This window comes from Leuciscus leuciscus (genome assembly GCF_965113295.1).
Source record: "Leuciscus leuciscus genome assembly, chromosome: 7".
NCBI classification, from domain to species: domain Eukaryota; kingdom Metazoa; phylum Chordata; class Actinopteri; order Cypriniformes; family Leuciscidae; genus Leuciscus; species Leuciscus leuciscus.
The window spans coordinates 41,325,695-41,346,044 of record NC_138731.1 but is presented as its reverse complement, the minus strand read 5'-3'; the positions used below and the strand labels follow the sequence as shown (position 1 = coordinate 41,346,044).

General features: G+C 37.6%; 1 protein-coding gene and 1 long non-coding RNA gene across 2 annotated transcripts in view; one reads left to right on the top strand and one right to left on the bottom strand.

Moving 5' to 3' along the window:
- Positions 1-20,350, top strand: part of cers6 (ceramide synthase 6) — a 50,502-nt gene that overhangs the window by 12,163 nt on the left and 17,989 nt on the right. Inside the window, exons 3-5 of the mRNA XM_082174765.1 lie at positions 1,925-2,055; positions 14,574-14,631; positions 18,784-18,834. Of these exons, the coding sequence (XP_082030891.1) occupies positions 1,925-2,055; positions 14,574-14,631; positions 18,784-18,834 (240 nt within the window). The remainder of the gene's footprint in view (positions 1-1,924; positions 2,056-14,573; positions 14,632-18,783; positions 18,835-20,350) is intronic.
- On the bottom strand, positions 10,702-12,005 carry LOC309502463. Its single transcript, XR_014207306.1, has 2 exons — positions 10,907-12,005; positions 10,702-10,850 (listed from the first exon to the last, which is right to left on the bottom strand). It is a non-coding gene; the product is annotated as an uncharacterized lncRNA (long non-coding RNA).

Sequence of the window (20,350 nt, the reverse complement as noted above, 5' to 3'; positions counted from 1 at the left end):
TTCAATACAGACCAAAAATAATCGTCTAGCAATTGCAATACTCGCAATTGTCATCATTTTAATTGTGTATGATCTTCAGTCATTTTTTACAAATTCATAAATTGTGGATTATGCTTGTTTTGTCAAACCTGTTTTCGTGCCAAACTCTCCTTGTTTTACAGAATAACTACACATGCTAATCCGACTGAACCACATATGGTGGTCAATGATGGTCAGCAGATCCTCAATCAATGACATACTTCATTCGTTTTGTTCAGTGCCATTCTCAGTCTCGTTCAGGGGTGCGTTTCCCGAACAACGACGTAACTCGCCGCTTAACTACCACAGTATGATGCATCGTTGAAGAAATCAACTAGCTAGATCACGACTGTTCCCGAAACTGTATTGTCGCAAATTGGTCGTTCAACCACGTTGGTTCATGATGTCACGCACGTGGTGGAGTAATAACTTATTTTAATGAATCTGTTTGAGATCGAATTAACGCTAGATGTTTTGCTATAAATGACAGACATGACATCTGAGGTCTATTTCTAATTTATCTCAGTTATTTCGCTTTATTTCCAGATTCAATCATAGGCTCGTTCGTTAAGTCAAGTCAAGTCAAGTCAAGTCATCTTCATTTATATAGCGCTTTTAACAATGTAGATTGTTCCAATGTGGCTTTACAGAGATACAAGGATAGTTTAAAGTAACAGAGATTGTTTTGGCTTTATAGCATCTCTAGAATAAAGTTATTTTCCAGCTAAAGTTAATTTGATTGATTCACTTCCGTCGCAACGATCTTTAGTTATTAACTTAGCGGCCACTAACACGACACCGTTTTAAAAGGAAATTCTACACAGACTTTAAACGCGAAACCTGTGAGAACGCTGATGGTGTGCACATGCGTATTACGAGTTCAGTCTATTGGTATGCGTGTTTGAATATATGTGCGCAGGTTTGTAATTCCCTACAAACCAAGCCTTAAAAAACTACTTGTCTGGCCTTAACATTTTTGATACAGAATTTTATCACTTCGGGGTAGATCACTTCACTTCGAACCGAATTTTCCCGACAACGCTTTATCTGTAGAGTGGTAAAGGGATCCTCCATAAGGAGAAACTAGTTGGCACTTTAGCACCCCGCTATGACATCGGGTCCAGGCGCAGGTCCTTCATCAGATCTGGATACAGCCTGGATCCGGCAGGCTGCGGGAAAACCTCAGGATAAACAAAAACACTAAAATTAGTGTAGATGCCATTCTTCTTATGATGTAACGAGTACATCAGGATAAACTTGGTTACTTAGTAGAGCACGTTCGCACATGCGCAGTCTTCAAAAACGGTGCTTTAAATCTCTTGACAAACTAAAAGACGTAAATTACATTTGTATGTATTCTAAATAAAAGATACAGGTTGTACTGAATGGCATCTTGCCTATTCTGCTCAAGATAAGGATTTATTAAGTCCACATGTCATGCTATCTAGAAACTATTCTTCTAACCACAAGTCGAGAGCTGTTTCGTGAAACACCGACTCGTTGAACTATGCTGATAACGAAGGAACCATAGTTGGATAACGATGCTTTCGGGAAACACACCCCTGACAAGTTCAAATTGGCATATGCGTTCAGTAAGCTAAAAAAAAAATCAATGAAATGTGCCTTAGAAATTAGGGCATGGAAGTGAAGAAAGATTTGTTCATCCACAACTGATTCCCCACTACTCGAGTCATTATAGTATGCCAGCACAGCAGTACATCACAGTGTGATTATGTGTGTGTCTCACTGGCTCATATGTGCAGATGGCTTTTTAAAGACAACTGTTTTAAATGTGCATTGAGTGAATTTTTCAAGCTGTTAAATCCAAATCCAGGCGGTTTTGTTTGTCCTCGAACAGTGTCATATCTCTGCAGTGACATGCTTGTGTGTGTGCTGTGTGTTTCAGCACCCCGATGAGAAGAGGTTAGAGGGTTTGTCCAAGCAGCTGGACTGGGACGTGAGGACCATCCAACGCTGGTTCAGACAACGACGCAACCAAGAGAAACCCAGCACACTGGCGCGCTTCTGCGAGAGCATGTGAGAATCCGCTTTTTGTCTGTGCTTGCTGTGTTTGGGGCCTGATTTGTTATTGTTAACGTTTTGAGCATAATCTGAATTTAAATGGTTGTAATTCATGAATGATTTGGAATACAGACCAAAAAAAAGGTTAAAGACACTCAAAATTATTGCAGAAGTGAAAGCAGTTTCAAAACATGAAACCGTATGTAAGAAATGTATTTCAATTAATCATAAAATGGCCCTGATATGTCACTAGACATTATGAAATCATGTTCATTTCAAATACTTATATCACTGACAACAGTAGTCCGGCCAGGATATTGTCATTTAAAAGTGAAGTTGCAGCCCTCAACTGATGTTGATGTTGTCATGTTGTGTTTTGGCCTTATGCTCCACCCTCCACCTATCTACCAATCACGAAGTCAGTAGTGTTTCGGCATCCGGGTTGCCAGCTCTGCTCTAGTTACCACAGCTGCAGCTACAAACGTGTCGGATAAAAAATGTCTAACGTTACGAAACCTAAAAGACCTCGTTATGAATCCGAAATACGTTGTGAAAAAATGACTGTGTAGGACTCGTCACTTGCCATTGGAAGCTCCTTGTAGCAGCCTAAGTTCCTGCTGGATCCTGAAGCCTAACTGCCAACCTCGAGTCAGGGGGGAGGGGGAGGGGATACACCGCTCTACAGTAATTTGAAAGTGATTGCAGTACCAGTTTTGGCCACAATCTTACATACGGTTCCTTTAAAAGTTTACTGTAAAGCAAATGTACTGACGTAAACATTTTGTTTTATATAAAATATATATTTTGGAAGATAATTTGGACTCTAAAATAGAAAATCAAACTCATGTGTCTAACCAAGTTGTGTTCCAAATTTTAAGTTGGTATCACAGAAATTGAGCCCGCATGGTTTTAAAGTACTGTTTTCATTTAAATGCAATATATCTATCTATCTATCTATCTATAGATATATAGATATAGATCACAGAACACGTCCCATATATACTGTATATAGGACATTTTTTTCTTTGGAGTAATGCGCTATGATGAATCGTTCACAATAAGGCCAGCTACATGCATTAAGGGCAATTCTGTAAGATTATTTAATGTTTTTGAAAAGGAGACTTTTGCTCATCAAGGCTGCATTAAAAAAAAAAATCAAAAGTACATTAAAAACAATAATATTGTGAAATATTATCAGAATTTAAAATATATTTCAAAATGTTATTTATTCTTGTAATGCAGAGCAAAATGCAGGGCGTATCATTACTCCAGTCTTCAGTGTCAGTTTTGTTCAATTCAGTGCTGAATAAAAGTATTGAATCCTTTCAAAAACTTTTGAACGATAATGTGAACATGGTCACGGTAACCTGAGTTGTTTGTTCCACTTTTCTTTTGTCCGTGTGAAGTTCCTGCTGAACTCATTTGGTTGGTGTTGGTCCCTGTGGCGAAGCGTGTCTGAAATAGACAGGTCTCACCTGTGAGTGTTATTGTGTCCCAGTGTCGGCTAGTTAGTCGGCACGAGGGCAAGTAGGCCACAGTCTATTCCTGTCTCTCTCTCTGTACCATCTTGTCACCTGTCTTTGCTCGTCCTGTCCACAGAATCTCATTTTCTTGTCCTTTACTGCTTCATCTCTCTGTCTGCATTAACAGTATTTCTTCTTCCATTCCACATTTTCCCATAACTCAGACGTGTTTTTAAATGAATATTTTCCCAGAAACGTAATTAGCATGCTGCATCATGTCACTGCTCATTTGCATAAAGTAAACCTCTGCTAAACTCTCATCGGCAGTCCTCGCTGTTGCTCACGTCGGCGTAAATCAGCACCTTAATGTCTTACGATGGCTTTGTAGCACTGCATGTGTGAACGCCGTCTCCTTGTTCACCGTTTGTAGCCTCAGCTGTAGGATTCAATGACACTAATGTTCTGTCGGTCTCTCTCTGATCTACAGTCGAGTCTAAAAAGCCCCAGAAGTCATAGTGACCATCTAATCAGTGCTAAAGCACGACACTGTGCCATTTCTTTCAAAGGCAATTAACCCAAAGTCTTCAAAGATCACAGAACACGCTCACTTTTGAGAACTAGCCTAATGAGAACTATGAAATGATGAGAATTATAGAGCTACTCTTGATTCTTGCTAAAGGCACTATTGGAGATCGTGTTTCGTGGTGCTTTAAAAAGAAGAAGCTAAAACAACTGTGATTCTCAATTTATCCAGAATCGTGCAGCTTTGACTCCCCGTTAAACGTTTAGTCTTTGAATTCTTGCACCCGGGAACAATGCAAGTCGACGCCATTGTAACTTAAAGTTTGCTAAGAAGTATTGCCAACTCAAGCAATGCAGTATTTGACTGATCAGTTTTATTTAAAAGCCCATTTTGTCAGCTGTGAATTACCTCTTTAAAGCGTCTCTTTTATATTGACAACAACCGGTTTATAAGCGCTTCTCATTACAAGTTTTGAAAGATGGTTGGCATGCATTACGTTCCCAAATGCACGTTAAAGCAACCCAAAGAGATCAGCATCTGAGACACTGAAAACAACAGGTCATGAGTTCATATATTAATTATTTCACAGCCTTAATGATTTGATAATCAATCTAAACCATATCACAAGTTTTGTTTTATTTCCGATTAATTATACAGTCCTGGTATAAACTGAAGGAACAGAATGCAATAGAAGTATACGAGTGTTACGTTTGTCATGTGACCTTATGTACATAATTAATTCTGTGAGTGGCATCCAGTTATCATGTAAGAAATAAAAAGTCTTCTGATTCATGCATCACACGGAAAGGTCAAGGTCATTGCATTTTATCTCAGACCATGTGCTGTGTTGTATACTTCATACTGTACTTTTGCTAATCTAGTTGGACGTGTGTGTTTTGTGCATATAGAAGACTGTTTTTTACTATGCACAGTTTACATACTATATACTGAACAAATAGTAAATAGTATGGTAGTATTCTAGTCTGAACATAACTTCATTCTGTCAGTGGAGTATTTTTTGGCTTAGATTTTTAACTAATTGTATTTGGGGTTTTTGTGTGTTTTTTGGCATAAGGAAGTCTTGAGATTTCTCTTGTTAGTCGTGTTTTTTTTAAAATCATCTTTCTCACTTTGCGAGGAAAGAAATCACAGCTCATAGAAAGCTCAGTGGAAAGAGTGGATTATTTCACACCCACAGAGAATAAGGAATATTTTTAGTCTCCATAGAAACACTGTATGACTTGAACGTGTACACAGATTGTGTGGTCAAGTTTTATGCATTTTCAGGTCAGTATTTTGTCAAGAGTTGTATAAAAACAACCAGATGCTTCACAAAAGATTTTAACCTGGTTATTGCATAATGCCTGAGATCACCGCGATTATGGTGCACTTCCAATCCCATCAAAAACGTGGGAATTTGGGAACGTATATAAAAATTTCTCACAATGCAATCTCTCTCGGAGAACTCTGAAGCTGTTGTGCTTTAAATCCACAATGCACTTCAGGTTTGGATTGAGGAGTATATTAAAAACTGTTACAAAACAGTGTATTTTGCTGTGTCTGGTGTGTGTCTGTATTGAACATTCAGCATCCAGGACCTAAACTATCTAAACTATCAATGGGGAAAATACTTATCCAAGGCTGCTGAAAAAGTGTGTGATCATTGATTTGCTGTCTAGTTAGTGGGTATTGAACCAGCTATAGTTATTGTATACAGTATGAACTTCACGCAAATGCTTATTTCTCTCTCTTTTTCGATCCCATGTTTAACTAACCTGTTGCCAGGCAACTGCGTTGATCTCTAATTAGGTAAATTACTCCTGTTTGTTTTTACTATTGATCAAGAATAAGGCTAAACATTTTGGTGTGTTAAATAATGGCAAACAGCAAAAACTGCCCTTTCATTTCAATACACTTGAATTGATTATTTTTCCCTTTGCTTAAAAAAGGCCTCGCTGTGCTTCGTTAGCCAAACAAAATCTTTCTTTCTCTCAGCCGTTGATTATGAAGAAGCCAGCCGTGGAAAGGTTTAATGGGTGATGCAGTTTAAAGTTACTGAGAAGTGGGTTAACAAGAGCTGGTGTTTCTGTGCTCCATGGTCCAGCGCAGTCCTATAATGGCCTCAGAGCCTGTCAGACAACATCACTGATCAACTATACAGCGTCTGAAAGCAGAGCATCCCTCTCTGTGAGGAGACTCAGGTGGAGCTGCTCCTTCTGGAAGGTCTTTCAAGGTCAGTCTTCAGCTCAAGCCCAAAGGCTGTGATTTGCTGTCTGGTGTTTTCCAGTAAAACTGCTGAAAGGAAGACGTCCAAAAAGCTTCTCAAATAATGACCTGAGGAACACATTGTCAAATGCATTTCCTTCTTCCAATTACTGAGTGATAGGTTGTATAATCTTGACATTATTTCAGCCTTTTGAAGCATAATTTCAAACAATAAGTAGATTCCAAATGTTTAATGCAAGAAGAAAAATACAGTAAATAAACATTGTTAAAAATAAAATTGAATAAATAAATGAACAGGAATGAATTATATTTTTTCATTAAATGCACCAATAAATAGCCATAAGTGTCAATATTTACCTAGATTTAAATATTTATAGCACTATTTACCTATTGTATTATGTATATTCATTTTTGTTTAAACATTTTAATGATTCATTTTAGCAAATTAATCATTGATTCAGACTTCTGAACTTATTCATCTAAAATGGATCGGATTTACAGAAATTAATTTTTCCAACTTTGATTTTACTGCTAAAATTTAAAGATGAAATGTGTAATTTCGGTGCCTCTAGTCTAGCATCACCAAATGAAATTGCCAAAAAAAAAAAAAAAAAATTATGTAATTTTCTAGCTTTTTTCTTAAACACTCCCCTTGTCTGCCTATTTATTGATTTATTTTATTTTATTGCAAAGTCATTGTAAATATATCTTCACCAGCCTACTTTCCAAATTATTATAAATAGCATTTGGTTTTACATTTCACATCACATTACTTCTGAGTTTCAATAAAAAAAAAAAAAAAATCCATTTTAAATTATTCATACTTTGACATTTTTGTAGGTTATCTCGTTTTGTCATTTCAGTCTTGTTTTGCATAGACTTTTTACTCTTACTATTTACTCTCCAACTAATACGTCCAGCCTATTCAAAGTACACTCCTGGGCAAAAATAAAAAATGGGCCGAGCCCAAAATGGCAAAACACTTAGCTTTCATTTATCTTAACCACAAATTATTGGTCTGGAAATTAGCAAAAATGTAATCATATGCACTACTTAAAAAGCCATTGCTGTCCTAGAAAAACATCAAAGACAGAATGAAGTTTTTGGCAGGATATGGGAAGTTGATATGGGAAGTTGATGAATCACAATGAAACACGAGTTGCATGATGATGCTCCTGAGCGATGAAGAGACTGTGTCATTGTGTGGGAGCCTTTTTAGCTGCTGGTTTTGATGAGCTACTTCACTGTGAAAAGTAATATAATGCTTTGGAGTACAGGAGAATATTGCAGCATGGCTTGCTTTCCACAAATGAAAAGGTGTTATCTAAAGAGCAGTGATCAGATGTTATAGTTCAACAAGACAATGCTCATGCCCAAATTGCAAAGCCAACCTAGAAGTGACTTGAGAACAAATCCATCAGGCTCATGTTTGTCCAGTTTTGAACCCTAAAGTGAATATTTGGTGTCATATTAAACTCCAACTAACTGGGAGACATTTTTCAACTACTCATGAACTGTTTGAAGCCATTAACATTGTGTGGAACAACACTGACTCTTTTCTGTTTGCAAGTTTACCCACACGGCTTAAGCATTTAAAGAATTGCATTTCAGGCTCTTTCGGCAGCACTTTATTTGGTAACACTTTATTTTACAGTGTCCTTGTTACATATGTTACATGTACTTACCATAGTAATAACAGTAAATTATGCATGATTACATGCAACTAACCCTAAACCAAATCCTTATCCTACCCTAATCCTATAGTAAATACATGTATAGTTGCTTAATATTACTCAGTACTTAAATATATCATTACACTGTAACAATGACACCTTAAAATAAAGTGTAACCCTTTATTTTAAGGTGAAGTAATTACATTGTACTTACTCAAATAAGTACTGAGTAATATGAATTAACTACATGTACTTACTATAGTGTTACGGTAAGGGTTTGGGTTTGGTTTAGGGTTAGTTACTTGTAATTATGCATGATTTACTGTACTATAGTAAGTACATGTAGTAACATGTAAATACGTCACCTTAAAATAAAGGTGTTACCGGCTATTCCATGACAAGTTATCTACAGTATTTGTGCAATTCTTGCTAATTTCCCTGACTAGTGATTTGTGATTAAAAAGACAATTAAAAGACCACTAAATATTTAGCCAATTTTGGCTTGGCCCATTTTTAATTGTTTATATTTTTGCCCAGGAGTATTTGACAGACTCAAAAAACAAAGCAGAATATACAGATTGTTTGTTAGTAAGTGCCTGAATATCTTTCACAGATTTGATTAGTTCTCATAATGTCAACCAGTTTGCATCAGTCTTTCATGTTCAATAAATAGCCAGTGCATCCTGACTCATGGAAGTGCAATCTAATGTTTGCTTGCAATTTTTCTCGGGCACTTTCCAGTTTTGTGTGCACTATGCGTCAGACAGTCAGCGAATGTTACTGTGGGTGGTCTCCGTGTCCGTCTGTAGTGAAGCTCAGCCTTAAAGGAAGGAACCGCAATTGATGTTGTTTTCATTTCTCATGCAGAGTGACAGGGAGTTCTGTCTGTGTGAATATCAAAGCAGTAATTAATGCTGTATATCACATGGTAATCCTCAGAGAGCTGTACGACCGCAGTCATTCGGCCTCAGACTGTGGTAGGTGTTTGTTTGGCTGTGAGACCCTGTTACTCATTTCTTTGGCTTTGATCTCAGAGGTATCGGCTGGCACAGGTGTCTGCGCTTGGATACTGACCACAGGCAGAGAGATCTATAACCACAGGGTCAAGCTAGCTTAACTCACCTGGTATTCCCCTGCACTCACTGACTCTTTAGTTGTTCCCAATAGAGCGTTGCAGTGATGCTTTATTTTTGTAGGCCAACCTGGAAGTTGGCATAGCCAAAAAAACAAAAGTATTTTTCCATTGTCTGTTGAATTATTGCACAAAATAATCTCCGTGAGCAACAAAAGTTTATGATTCCTGCACATTTTGTTGATGAAGATAATCTTCACAACTTTTATGAATTTTGAAGACTGCTGTAAGTACAATCGCCAGAAGTGAAATGCTAAACGTAGACTATCAATGAACTACACCACGGATCGGGGTGTAACGGTACAAAGAAGTCACGGTTCAGTACGTACCTCGGTTTTGGGGTCACGGTTCGATACGAGTTCGGTACAACAGGAAAAAGCAACAAATCCCAAATGCTAGGTTTCTATTTTATTATTATATCATTGTCAACAGACAGTAGTGCAAATTACAGTTTGTTCCAACTAGCTAGTTCCCTCTTGAGGTAGTTGGTACAGTACAGGAGAGCCTAGAGTATGATTGCAGTAAACAGAATGCACTCTTGCATAGGTCTTTTTTTTTTTTGTAGGTCTGACAAAAAAAAAGAAGTTATTTGGTCACCATCAGCTACAAAACTGAAAAGTATCTCTTGTACAAATAAAAAATAAAAAGAATAATGAAAAATAAAACTTGTGCAGAGATTCGTTTTTGCACTCCTGTAGTATTTTTCTGCCTAGCTCCGGTGATTGCCACATTTGGATGATGTCGTCTGCCCACTACCCCTCATTATAACAGTGGGAGCAACTTAAAATACTCTGTTATTTATGGTCATACATATTAGAGTGAGACATGAATCGAAACTGTACACTCACAATAAAAGTGACTGATTTGTGACAGACGGCTTTCTGGCGTCCCAGTTTCCTTCCCGTAAAGTTAGTGGACCGCATCACACAAAAAATGAATCGAAACTCAGAATATAGGCTACTAGCAAGCTCTTGCGTGCAGTGGCGGAGCCAGGATTTTTTCATAGGGGTGGCCAGGCAAGGGCCAGCAACCAGTCTGGGGTGGCACAGAAATCTTAATTATTTTATCATAAAAAATAATTTGATAATGTATTGGACTGTTTTAGTGCCTACACAACTGAATAAAGTTAATTTGTCCTTAATTGTAATTGAGATAGTAGTGAATTAGGAATCATGGAATACTGAGTGAATTTTATATTTTTTTATTATTACCCACCACCTCATATTAAAATGAATTAAATAGCAATAAAAGGGCACACACTATAGCTAAAGTTCAACTTGCTCAGTTAGCTTGGTTCTGGTTCTCAAAATATCCAATAGCTTGTTCTACATTGTTGCATCTTCATGGATGAAATAACATGCAGATAAATACTGTAGTCCAAAGATTATTCAACCTTCAATGCGTTTTATATAATCAATGAACTCTTCAACCAATTCTGAGTTTGTCAAAAAAAAGTTTAACTTTCTATATTAGTTGTCAAAATAAATAATTGCAACAGTTCTATCATACCTAAATTAAAAAGGAAAACAAAAGTTCTCTTTTGAATCCCCAATGTCAAATGTTATGTTTTTCATAATGTATAGATTAAAAAATTATCCATTTTTGTTTGTCCTTTACAAATTAACGCAAAATGAATGCCTATCATTTAGTACAAATGCACAGTGCTCACATTTATTTGGACATTAAAACATTACATATCAGTTTGTGCCTTATATTGTGATCTCACATAGCAGAATATTTTAATCCAGACACATGTGACGCATATAACAAATACATGCATGCAGTTTTGACAGCTTTAATCGCCTTTTTGATTCTTACATGAGTTAATTGACGACAGAACTACGGCTACAGCTCGCCGCATTTGTGCGTGATGTGCGTACCGGAAGCACAGTACAACAGCTGTCAGCCGTATGACAGGAAAGTTAGTTAGTTTTACTGACATTTGGCCTGACAACATCTCATCTTACCGAAGATAGCCAACTGAATAAGGACAACGCCCTTTTCTCAGCATCTGACAGAAGTGTCGCAAGCTTTCACACACATCTTCTAAAATAAAAGTAGCATCAGAAAAAAAGAGAATTAAGTTTGTTGTTGACTGCACACTATTCGACTTACTCAAAACGGTCTTGTAACCCACCAGTTGAGAAAGATTGACTCTATATTTACTATGTGCATATCACTGTCTGATGTTCTGCTGAAGCTCATTCGGCACTTGCACATTTCCGCACTTGTTTGACTTGAGCCTGGCGCTGAGGTGAAGTTGGAGTGTGCATCTGAAGTCTCACGTTTTTTGTGGTCTTAAAGAGACGGATCAGCGTTTTAAAAAACACAATTTTTATCAATAAAAAAAGAGACAGAAACAGCAGTTGTGAGATGGGTGGCCAAAGGGGTGGCCAAGCTTAGACCAAGGGTGGCCACGGCCACCCCTGGCCACCCCCTAGCTCCGCCAGTGCTTGCGTGCCATCTGAACTCTTGTTTTGGGTTGTTGCATAGGTCATCTCTACTTTTTCCTGTTGTGGAAGTTAAACAGCATTGCATTACCACTGTGACTGACTGTATTCACCGTCTGACTGTATGCACCGAACAGTGACGTCTGTACCGCGACGGTTCGGGATGAATACATGTACCGTTAAACCCCTTCCACGGATGACTTCAACGTCACCATCATTAAGCTTTTGACAAAAAAAAAATTCCTTGAAAGTTTGAGTTAGAGTAGTTTGCGAGAGTGCGCAACAACACTGAGCGACTTTTACTGTCCCTGAGAACCTCTATAATCCCATTTTGCCACTTGTTAGCAACCACCTTTTTCAAGACAAGTAAAAGCTTTAAGAACAAGCACGAGGAGGTTTTACTGATGTATTATATGTCAACATGAAAATATCTTGAGCTTGTGTTCACCACAGACATTATTTCAGGCCTTTAACCGAAAACCCATTTAAAAAAGCCATTGAATTTGGGACAATGGAACTGGAAGTGCTAAAATGCTCCAGGTTTTGGCCTACAAAAATGCATCATCCCTGCAACACTCTTTTTTCCATGCTGCTCATTAGCATATCCCACTACCATAATCACTAGTTTTAATGGCCTCGTCATATTTCTCAACAGCAGTGGTTCTCATTTAGGTGGTATGCAGCACAACACTTTACAGTATTAAACTAAAAATATACATTTAATTAAAAAAAATTCTCATATCGTTAGCCTCATAGCATAATTGCCCAAGTCATATTTCAATGTCTTTGGAAAACAAGGAAAAACAAAAAATTACTTAGGCTACGTCCGTTACACTCACCCCCCTAAACCTCACTCCCATCCGGGTCACGGCACCATGTGTAACCGTTCCTACTTGACCAGCTCCGAGCAGGATTCGAACTGGGGTCTCCGGCCTGGGAGGCGGACGCGTTAACAAGGACGTAGCCGCTAGTATCAGTTAATAGTGCGCCTCTTGACGCCAGGGGAGTGAGGTTTACACACACAGCTACATCCGTTACACTCACCCCTCTAAACCTCACCCCCATCCGGGTCACGGCACCATGTGTAACCTACTTGACCAGCTCAGAGCGGGATTCGAACCTAAAGACCGCAGCCTCTAGCATCAGTCGCTAGTGAGGGCAATGAGGTTTACATGCACAGCTCTTATTCCTTGAGAATCGAACCCATGATCTCGTTGTTGCTAGCACCATGCTGTACTGTTTGAGGTAAAGGGCAGTCAGCAAAAGTTTAAAGATAGAGTACATTGTTCCAAATTCATAAATATATTAGTATGTTTGAATAGGATTGCAAAACTTTAAATGTTATTTTTGTTGTGCATGTGTTTTTTAAGGCTCTTCCATAGATCTGCAAAGGCCACTTAAGCCAGTAGTTTCCAATCGAAGGTGGTACTTGGCCTGAAACATTTGACAAACACTGAGTATTCAGACTTACAGAAGTCGATGGCTGGAAAAATACATAGGTTACATGAATCAGCATTGGAAAGCGTGGTGAGAGGACCGAATGTGTGTGGTTGTGGTGGAACAACTGGTTTACGGTGACTCATTCAGATTACATGCTGAGAAAACAGGGCGACTGTGTTAGAGCAGTGCTTCTTAACTGGTTTTGCTTCAGGACTCAGATTTGACTGTTTTAACATCTAGTCAAAGTATATAAAAATGTCCTTCAAATCAAAGATTAAAGCTTATTAAAGGGGTCATATCATGAGAAATCAAATTGACCTTAAACCTTTGAGGGTTTGTACTAGTTTTAAGAAGATGGAATTGGACTGCAAAATTAGCGTATTAACATGATATGATATTGTGATATTGTGAATTATTTATGTTTTCCGATAGATCTGTAAAGGGCCAGTAAAGGGACTTTTGCATGAAGCATGATCTTTAATTATAGGAATATTGATATTAATCAAATGATGGCATTTGAGATATTAATTATGTTTCTGTTTCATTCATTATAGGAATATTTATATTAATCAAATTATGGCATATGAGGTATAAATTCTGTTTCTGTTTAATTCTGTTTGCTTAATGCTGGATGCTTGTATGTGTTCATCAAGGTTGCATTTATTTGACTGAAAACACAGTAAATGGTAATTTTATGAAATATGATTACAATTTCAAATAACTGTTTTCTATTTGAATGTATTTTTTAAAATTTAATTTAATTATTTTGATAGTAAAGCTGAATTTTCAGCATCATTACTCCAGTCTTCAGTGTCACATGATCCTTCAGAAATCATTCTAATATTCTGATTTGATGCTCAAGATAAACATGGCAGATTGTGTACAGACTTTGCTAATAGGGCAGATTTCGGCACCAGTCGGGGGGCGGGGCTTGTTACATTGTGATGTCATAATGTGTAGGAAACGCAAATGACTCATTTTGAGACAGTTTATGATTCATGGGGAATATAAAAAGGAGCGGGTTGATTTTTACTATTATAGGGTGGTTGTGAATACACACTGCAAACACACATTTATGTTCAAACACCATGTAAAGGTTAATTTGGCATATTAGGTGCCCTTTAATATTTTTGTGGAAACCGTGATGCATTTTTTTCCCCAAGGATATTCTGATAAAAAGAAAGTTCAAAATAACAGCATTTGTTTGAAATACAAATCTTTTCTAACCTTATTAATATCTTTAATGTCACTTTTGATCAATTTAATGCGTCCTTGCAGAATAAAAGTTTTATCAAACGCTGCCTCTAATTGCACTTGGGGGTAATTGTGGAGGGAACGGCTGAAATATCAGCCCAGGTCAGCGTTCTGTCTCCAGCATTGCCTTTGTTGTGGATGATGTGCTGTGAAATGTTGTCACGGTAACAGAAGGATGTAAGAAATAGGACATCTTGCACATTGAATTCCTAATTATTTTTGAAGTACTTCAGCCCGTGGAGTGGGGTTAACCTGATCGCTGTGTTCACCTCCCCCCTCCTCTGGAAAATTACCTTTTGATGCAGTGATAATGCAAAATAAAATATTAACAGCATGTTTCTGAATGTACCGTTCTGTTTGTTTTCTTCACAGGTGGAGATTCACGTTTTACCTGTACATATTTACTTACGGCGTGCGGTTCCTGAAGAAGGTAAACAATCTGTTTTGACTGAAAAATGTATGGTCAATGTGAAGCAGTAAATCTTTTATGAATGACATGTTGATACATCCACTATTTTGTCTTGCCCTCAGTCTTATTGTTTCCATAAAACACTCAGAGTTGTTGACAGGATGTTGTCGAGCAGAGAAGCGCTGTCTTTTTTAACAGCATTATCAAATAGATGGAGTGTCACAGTTTTTTTATTTACTTATATTGTAGTCGTGGTATCACGACTACAAAATGCCGCACACATGCAGAGTTATTCTTCGTACTGCTTTTCATCATCTCTTGGGGTTTTGTGGAGCGAACATGCAGACAAGATGAAGTTAGAGAGATGTCAGCTTTGACTTGATTTTGATTTTATTTGTTGCGTCGTACTGTGCGACGAGAGACAGCATCCATAAACTCTCTTTCTCTCTCTGCCCTTCCTCTCATAAATCTATTCATAATTCATCAGTCTATCCATAATGCAGATTATTTCCCTCCAAGCAAACATGTTTGGCAGAGCTGGCCCCTTCTTTGACTCTTCAATGAAGCAATTAAAGGAAAGTTCACACAGAAATAAAGATACTGCTATTATTTACTCATCCTCATGTTGTTCCAAACTAGAGCTGCACAATACATCGCAAATGGAGTTAAAGCTTATCATCAGTGCTGCAAAATGCATTGGGATATGATTTTAATGCATTAATCTGTAAAGTTTATGGAGATGCCGCAAAAAGACTAACAAATTAACAAGTATATATATATATATATATATATATATAGATATATAGATATATATTAGGGCTGGGAAAAGATTAATCGCGATTAATCGCATCCAAAATAAAAGTTTGTGTCTACGTGATATATGTGTGTGTACTGTGTATAATTATTTTGTGTATAAAATATTTAAATTTATATATATAATATATACAGTTTATACATGCAAATATTTCTTAAATATATACATACTTTTCCCAGCCCTAATATATATATATATATATAGAGGCTATATATAATATTAAATTATATATATATAAAAAAAAAACGATGGATGGATGGATGATGTCTTATGATTTATGATTATGATTTATAAAATCATATAATTATAGATAGATAGATAGATAGATAGATAGATAGATATAGATAGATAGATAGATAGATAGATAGATAGATAGATAGATAGATAGATAGATAGATAGATAGATAGATAGATAGATAGATAGATAGATAGATTTGTAAAGTAAACAAATAAAGGCATTTTAAACTAACTGTTCCTTTAAATGGGGAATGGATAAAGCATTATTTGCATGACTTTTGATTATTTTAACTAAACTAGGCTGAAGGTGAACAGCTTGAACTTGCATGGCAAAGCCTTCTACTGAATGAGTTCATTTACTGCAGATGGGATGGGTTTCTCCTGCTGGTGTTATTAATAGTACCAGGCAACTGGGCTGACATAAACCCAATACAGACCACAGCTCATCCTGGGTGAAGAACTGTTGAGCAGATATTGAAGAACAGATTCACCTGTTTCTTTTATCCTAATTAAGAAGAGTAGGTTATGGAGAAATGGAGCAACCAAGCAGAGTGTATTTGTAACTCCCCTTCCATTTTAATTCATGCAACACAGAACAATAATGCAAAAGTGGACACAACCGTGACCATCGACCTTTTCACCAGCTGTGGTTCTGGAAGTGTTTTCCATTATTTATTTTCTGCATTTAAGCATTTGAAATAATGTGATAAAGACCCGAACGGTCACAAGGAGAATCACACCAGGCATCCGTTTAAAGGTCGTTCCAAAAGAAGTTTAATACTTTAAGGGCAAGGAAGTACAAAAGGTCCATACAACAGGGGATAAGAGCAAAAATAACAAGGTTATTGTAACAAAGGTTACAAAAACAGTCTAAAAACTAGCACTGTTGAGGTACTAACACTAGCACCAACTTCTCTCACTAACTGTTGGAGACCGAAGTTTCTCATGCTCAAACAGCATTAACAACCCTTGCATTAAGCTCTAAAACAATCTCTGAACTCTCACTTCTGAACTCTCTTAAATGCACAATTTTCCCGCCTTTAGTTAAATGGAACATACCATTTTCTGTAAAACTAACTCTTGTCTCTTTATGCATTTCAGCAAGTTCCCTCAATGATAGATAAGTCAAAGAGTTTGAAAAAAATCAATAAATACAACCTACAGGCAAGAGAAAACAAATATTTCCATTTGCACAACTGATATTTGCTAAATTAGTTAAAATGAGCATTTTCCGCCATCCAGGGTGTGCACATCCCTAGAGGTTTGGCCCATTGCTCTAACCACAGGAAATGAAACAGTAAAACTGTTATAATATGCATGATCTGAATATCACGGTTTTGAGGGATGGAGAAGCAACACTGGCTGTCCATCACAAATAAGTTCTCAGTGAGGATTTTGAACCCTTGAACCAAACAAACTAGCTGAATCACAACAAAATAGTGTTAGTGCTGAATAGATTTTACACAAAAGAAAAACATATACCTCTGGTTTCACAGACAAGGCTAATGGCTTGAGTCTAGTCCCAGACTAAAATGCATGTTTGAGCTGTCCTAAAGGAGTAGTTCACCTTCAAATAAAAATGTCCTGATAATTTACTCACCCCCATGTCATCCAAGATGTCCATGTCTTTCTTTCTTCAGTCGAAAATAAATTAAGGTTTTTGAGGAAAACATTCCAGGATTTTTCTCCATATAATGGACTTCAATGGCAAGTTGGCAACCAACGATTCGAAGGTTCAAATGTCAGTCTCAATGCAGCTTCAAAGTCTCTACACGATCCCAGTCGAGAAATAAGGGTCTTATCTAGTGAAACGATCTGTCATTTTCTTAAAAAAATTAAAATTATATACTTTCTAACCACAAATGCCCGTCTTGTACTGTCTCTGAGATGCGCCACGCATTACGTCATCACGTTGGAAAGGTCACGCGTGACGTAGTCGGAAGTTTACAAGTTTGGAGTAGGAGGACCGTTCAGAGTTATTGTATGTTGAATGACACATATTTATAAGTATTTGTGTCAGTTTATTGTTTGAAATGGTCCTTACCTATGCATATCCTGGATGTTTAACGATGTCACATGTGACCTTTCCAACGTGGTGACGTGGTGCATCTCAGAGATAGTACAAGACGGGCATTTGTGGTTAAAAAGTATATTATTTATTTATTTATTTTTAAGAAAATGACAGATCGTTTCGCAAGATAAGACCCTTATTTCTCGACTGGGATTGTGTAGAGACTTTGAAGCTGCATTGAGAATGACATTTGAGCCTTCGGAGCGTTGGTTGCCATTGAAGTCCATTATATGGAGAAAAATCCTGGAATGTTTTCCTCAAAAACCTTAATTTCTTTTCGACTGAAGAAAGAAAGACATGGACATCTTGGATGACATGGGGGTGAGTAAATTATCAGGAAATTTTTATTTGAATGTGAACTAATCCTTTAACTGATAGCAACTTGCACTGACATTTCTTAAAATCTGCCATTGTTTTGTCTCAAGATTCACATCAGTAATGTTTTTTTTCTAAGGCACATTTATAAAAGCTACTTAAATGTCCTAATTGAACTAAGGCCTAATCCTGGCTTAATCTAAGCCCTGTTTGTGAAACCAGGCCTAAAGTACTTGATTCTACTTGCCCTGGTGAGAATTCACTGTTGAGTATTGATAGTTTAAATAATATAAAGAGCATTAAATGATGTTAGCACCTTTAAGTGATGCCTCCAGAGTGATGCTAGTTTGGAGCCGCAGCCTTTGGTTTTCTTATTCTTGTATGTGGCCTTTGAGAAAGATGCTGTGATATACAGTAGCTAATTAGCCAAGAGTTGGATTAGATTGAATCATATTGTCAGCATTCTCAAAACACAACAGCAGATCTCACAGGAAATCATCAGTTTCACCATAGCAGGCTTTTAACTTTCCTACATAATGATGTGGTTTATCGAGGAGGGAAAAAGTGAATTCAAAGCATTTCAATTATGTAGCTTTGAGGATAATGATTGTATTTTCAGTATTTTCTATGCTCTGATGTAAACAGCAGAATTCAAAAGCTCTTTCAAAAGAAATTATCTTGTGTCTTTCGTAAAAAGCTCTGGAGATCATTTGTCTCTCTGTGTTTGATTTTAAAGACCCCGTGGCTGTGGAACACCCGAGAGTGCTGGTACAATTACCCCTATCAGGTACACTTATACTGTTTGTTATATCAATCATAATTATTAAAGGGTTTGGTCACACCATCATACTTATTTCTCTTGAGATCCACCAGCTATGTAAAGTTTTTTTTTTTTTTTTTTTGTCAAAATAGTCATAATTCTTTTTTTTATGACCATATTCCACCTTCTCTGAATCTTAGGCCCTGTTTACAGCTGGTATTAAGATGCGTTTTGGTCGATCGGATCACAAGTAGACGAGGGATTCCAGTTTACACCTGGTGTTTTAATCCGTCTCTTTTATCCACTTTCAACCACTTCTGTCCTGATTTCTTCGAGGGGGGGGTCCATGTGTGGATACTTGCGCAATTTACATATGAACGCAAAAAAACATGCGGAGAGCATCAGCTTTATGGCGCTTTTCCACTGCATGGTATGGCTCGGTACGGTTCGACTCGGCGCGGAACGGTTCGGCTCGCTTCACTTTTCCACTGCGTGGTACGACTCGACTCGGTACGGCACGGTTCGCTTTAGCTCGGTTGCTTTTCCACTGCAGTTAGTACCGCTTCAAAGTGGGTGGGACTGTTCGTTATAGTTGCGCCGCCTCTACTGCCATGACAAAATCGTAAAACGCGCCATGATTTCAAACGCACAACACAGGAACAATGGAACAATCTTCTTTTTTCAAGCAAGTACTTTAAAAACAGGTGCTACAGTGTTGGCTGTTGTCTACTGGCTATTTAAATCTAGCGGGTTTAGTGTCTCGTGTCGCAAATACAATGACGCTGGTAGTGACGATTCTGTCTGACCAATCAGTGATCTGCAGTGTTTTCACGTCACATTTTAGTATCGGTACGGTACGCTTGGAACCTCAACAGACCAGGTACCATTTAAATCGAGCCTTACCGTACCGTACCATGCAGTGGAAATGCGCCATAAGTGAGCCGTACCGATCCGAGCCGTACCGTACCATGCAGTGGAAAAGCGCCATTAGTTTCTGCTCTGACAACCGCAAGACCAGCCGAAAGCTGTAAGTGTGTGTTAGAAATCAGGAATGGTGAGAGAACATTGTGCTTGGTACGTTTTTCATAAAAAAAATAAAAAACTTGAATCTTCGTCCAACAAAGTTTAAATCCCGTCTGGCTAGCACGCTTCCCATAATGTTTATGCATTAGGTCAGTAGGCGGAGTGTAGACCGTCTTTTGTGGCTGTTTGAACACAATCGACCACATTAGCGTTTACAGTACGAAAGCAATCCGGTCGAATGCGTTTTCAACTACCTCTGGAAGTGATCGGAAGTGAACTAGCTCAAAACGTTTTAGACCCCATTTACACCTGTATTTAGTGTCGTCCACTTGTTATCTGATCGACCAAAACACATCTTAATACCAGGTGTAAACAAGGCCTAAGATCCCTTTAAAAGTTACTAACCATTTTGCCTGGCGAGACAATTAAAGGGTTAGTTCACCCAAAAGCAAAAATTCTGTCATTACTTACTCACCCTCATCTCGTTTCAAACCCATGAGACTTTCCTTCATCTTCGGAA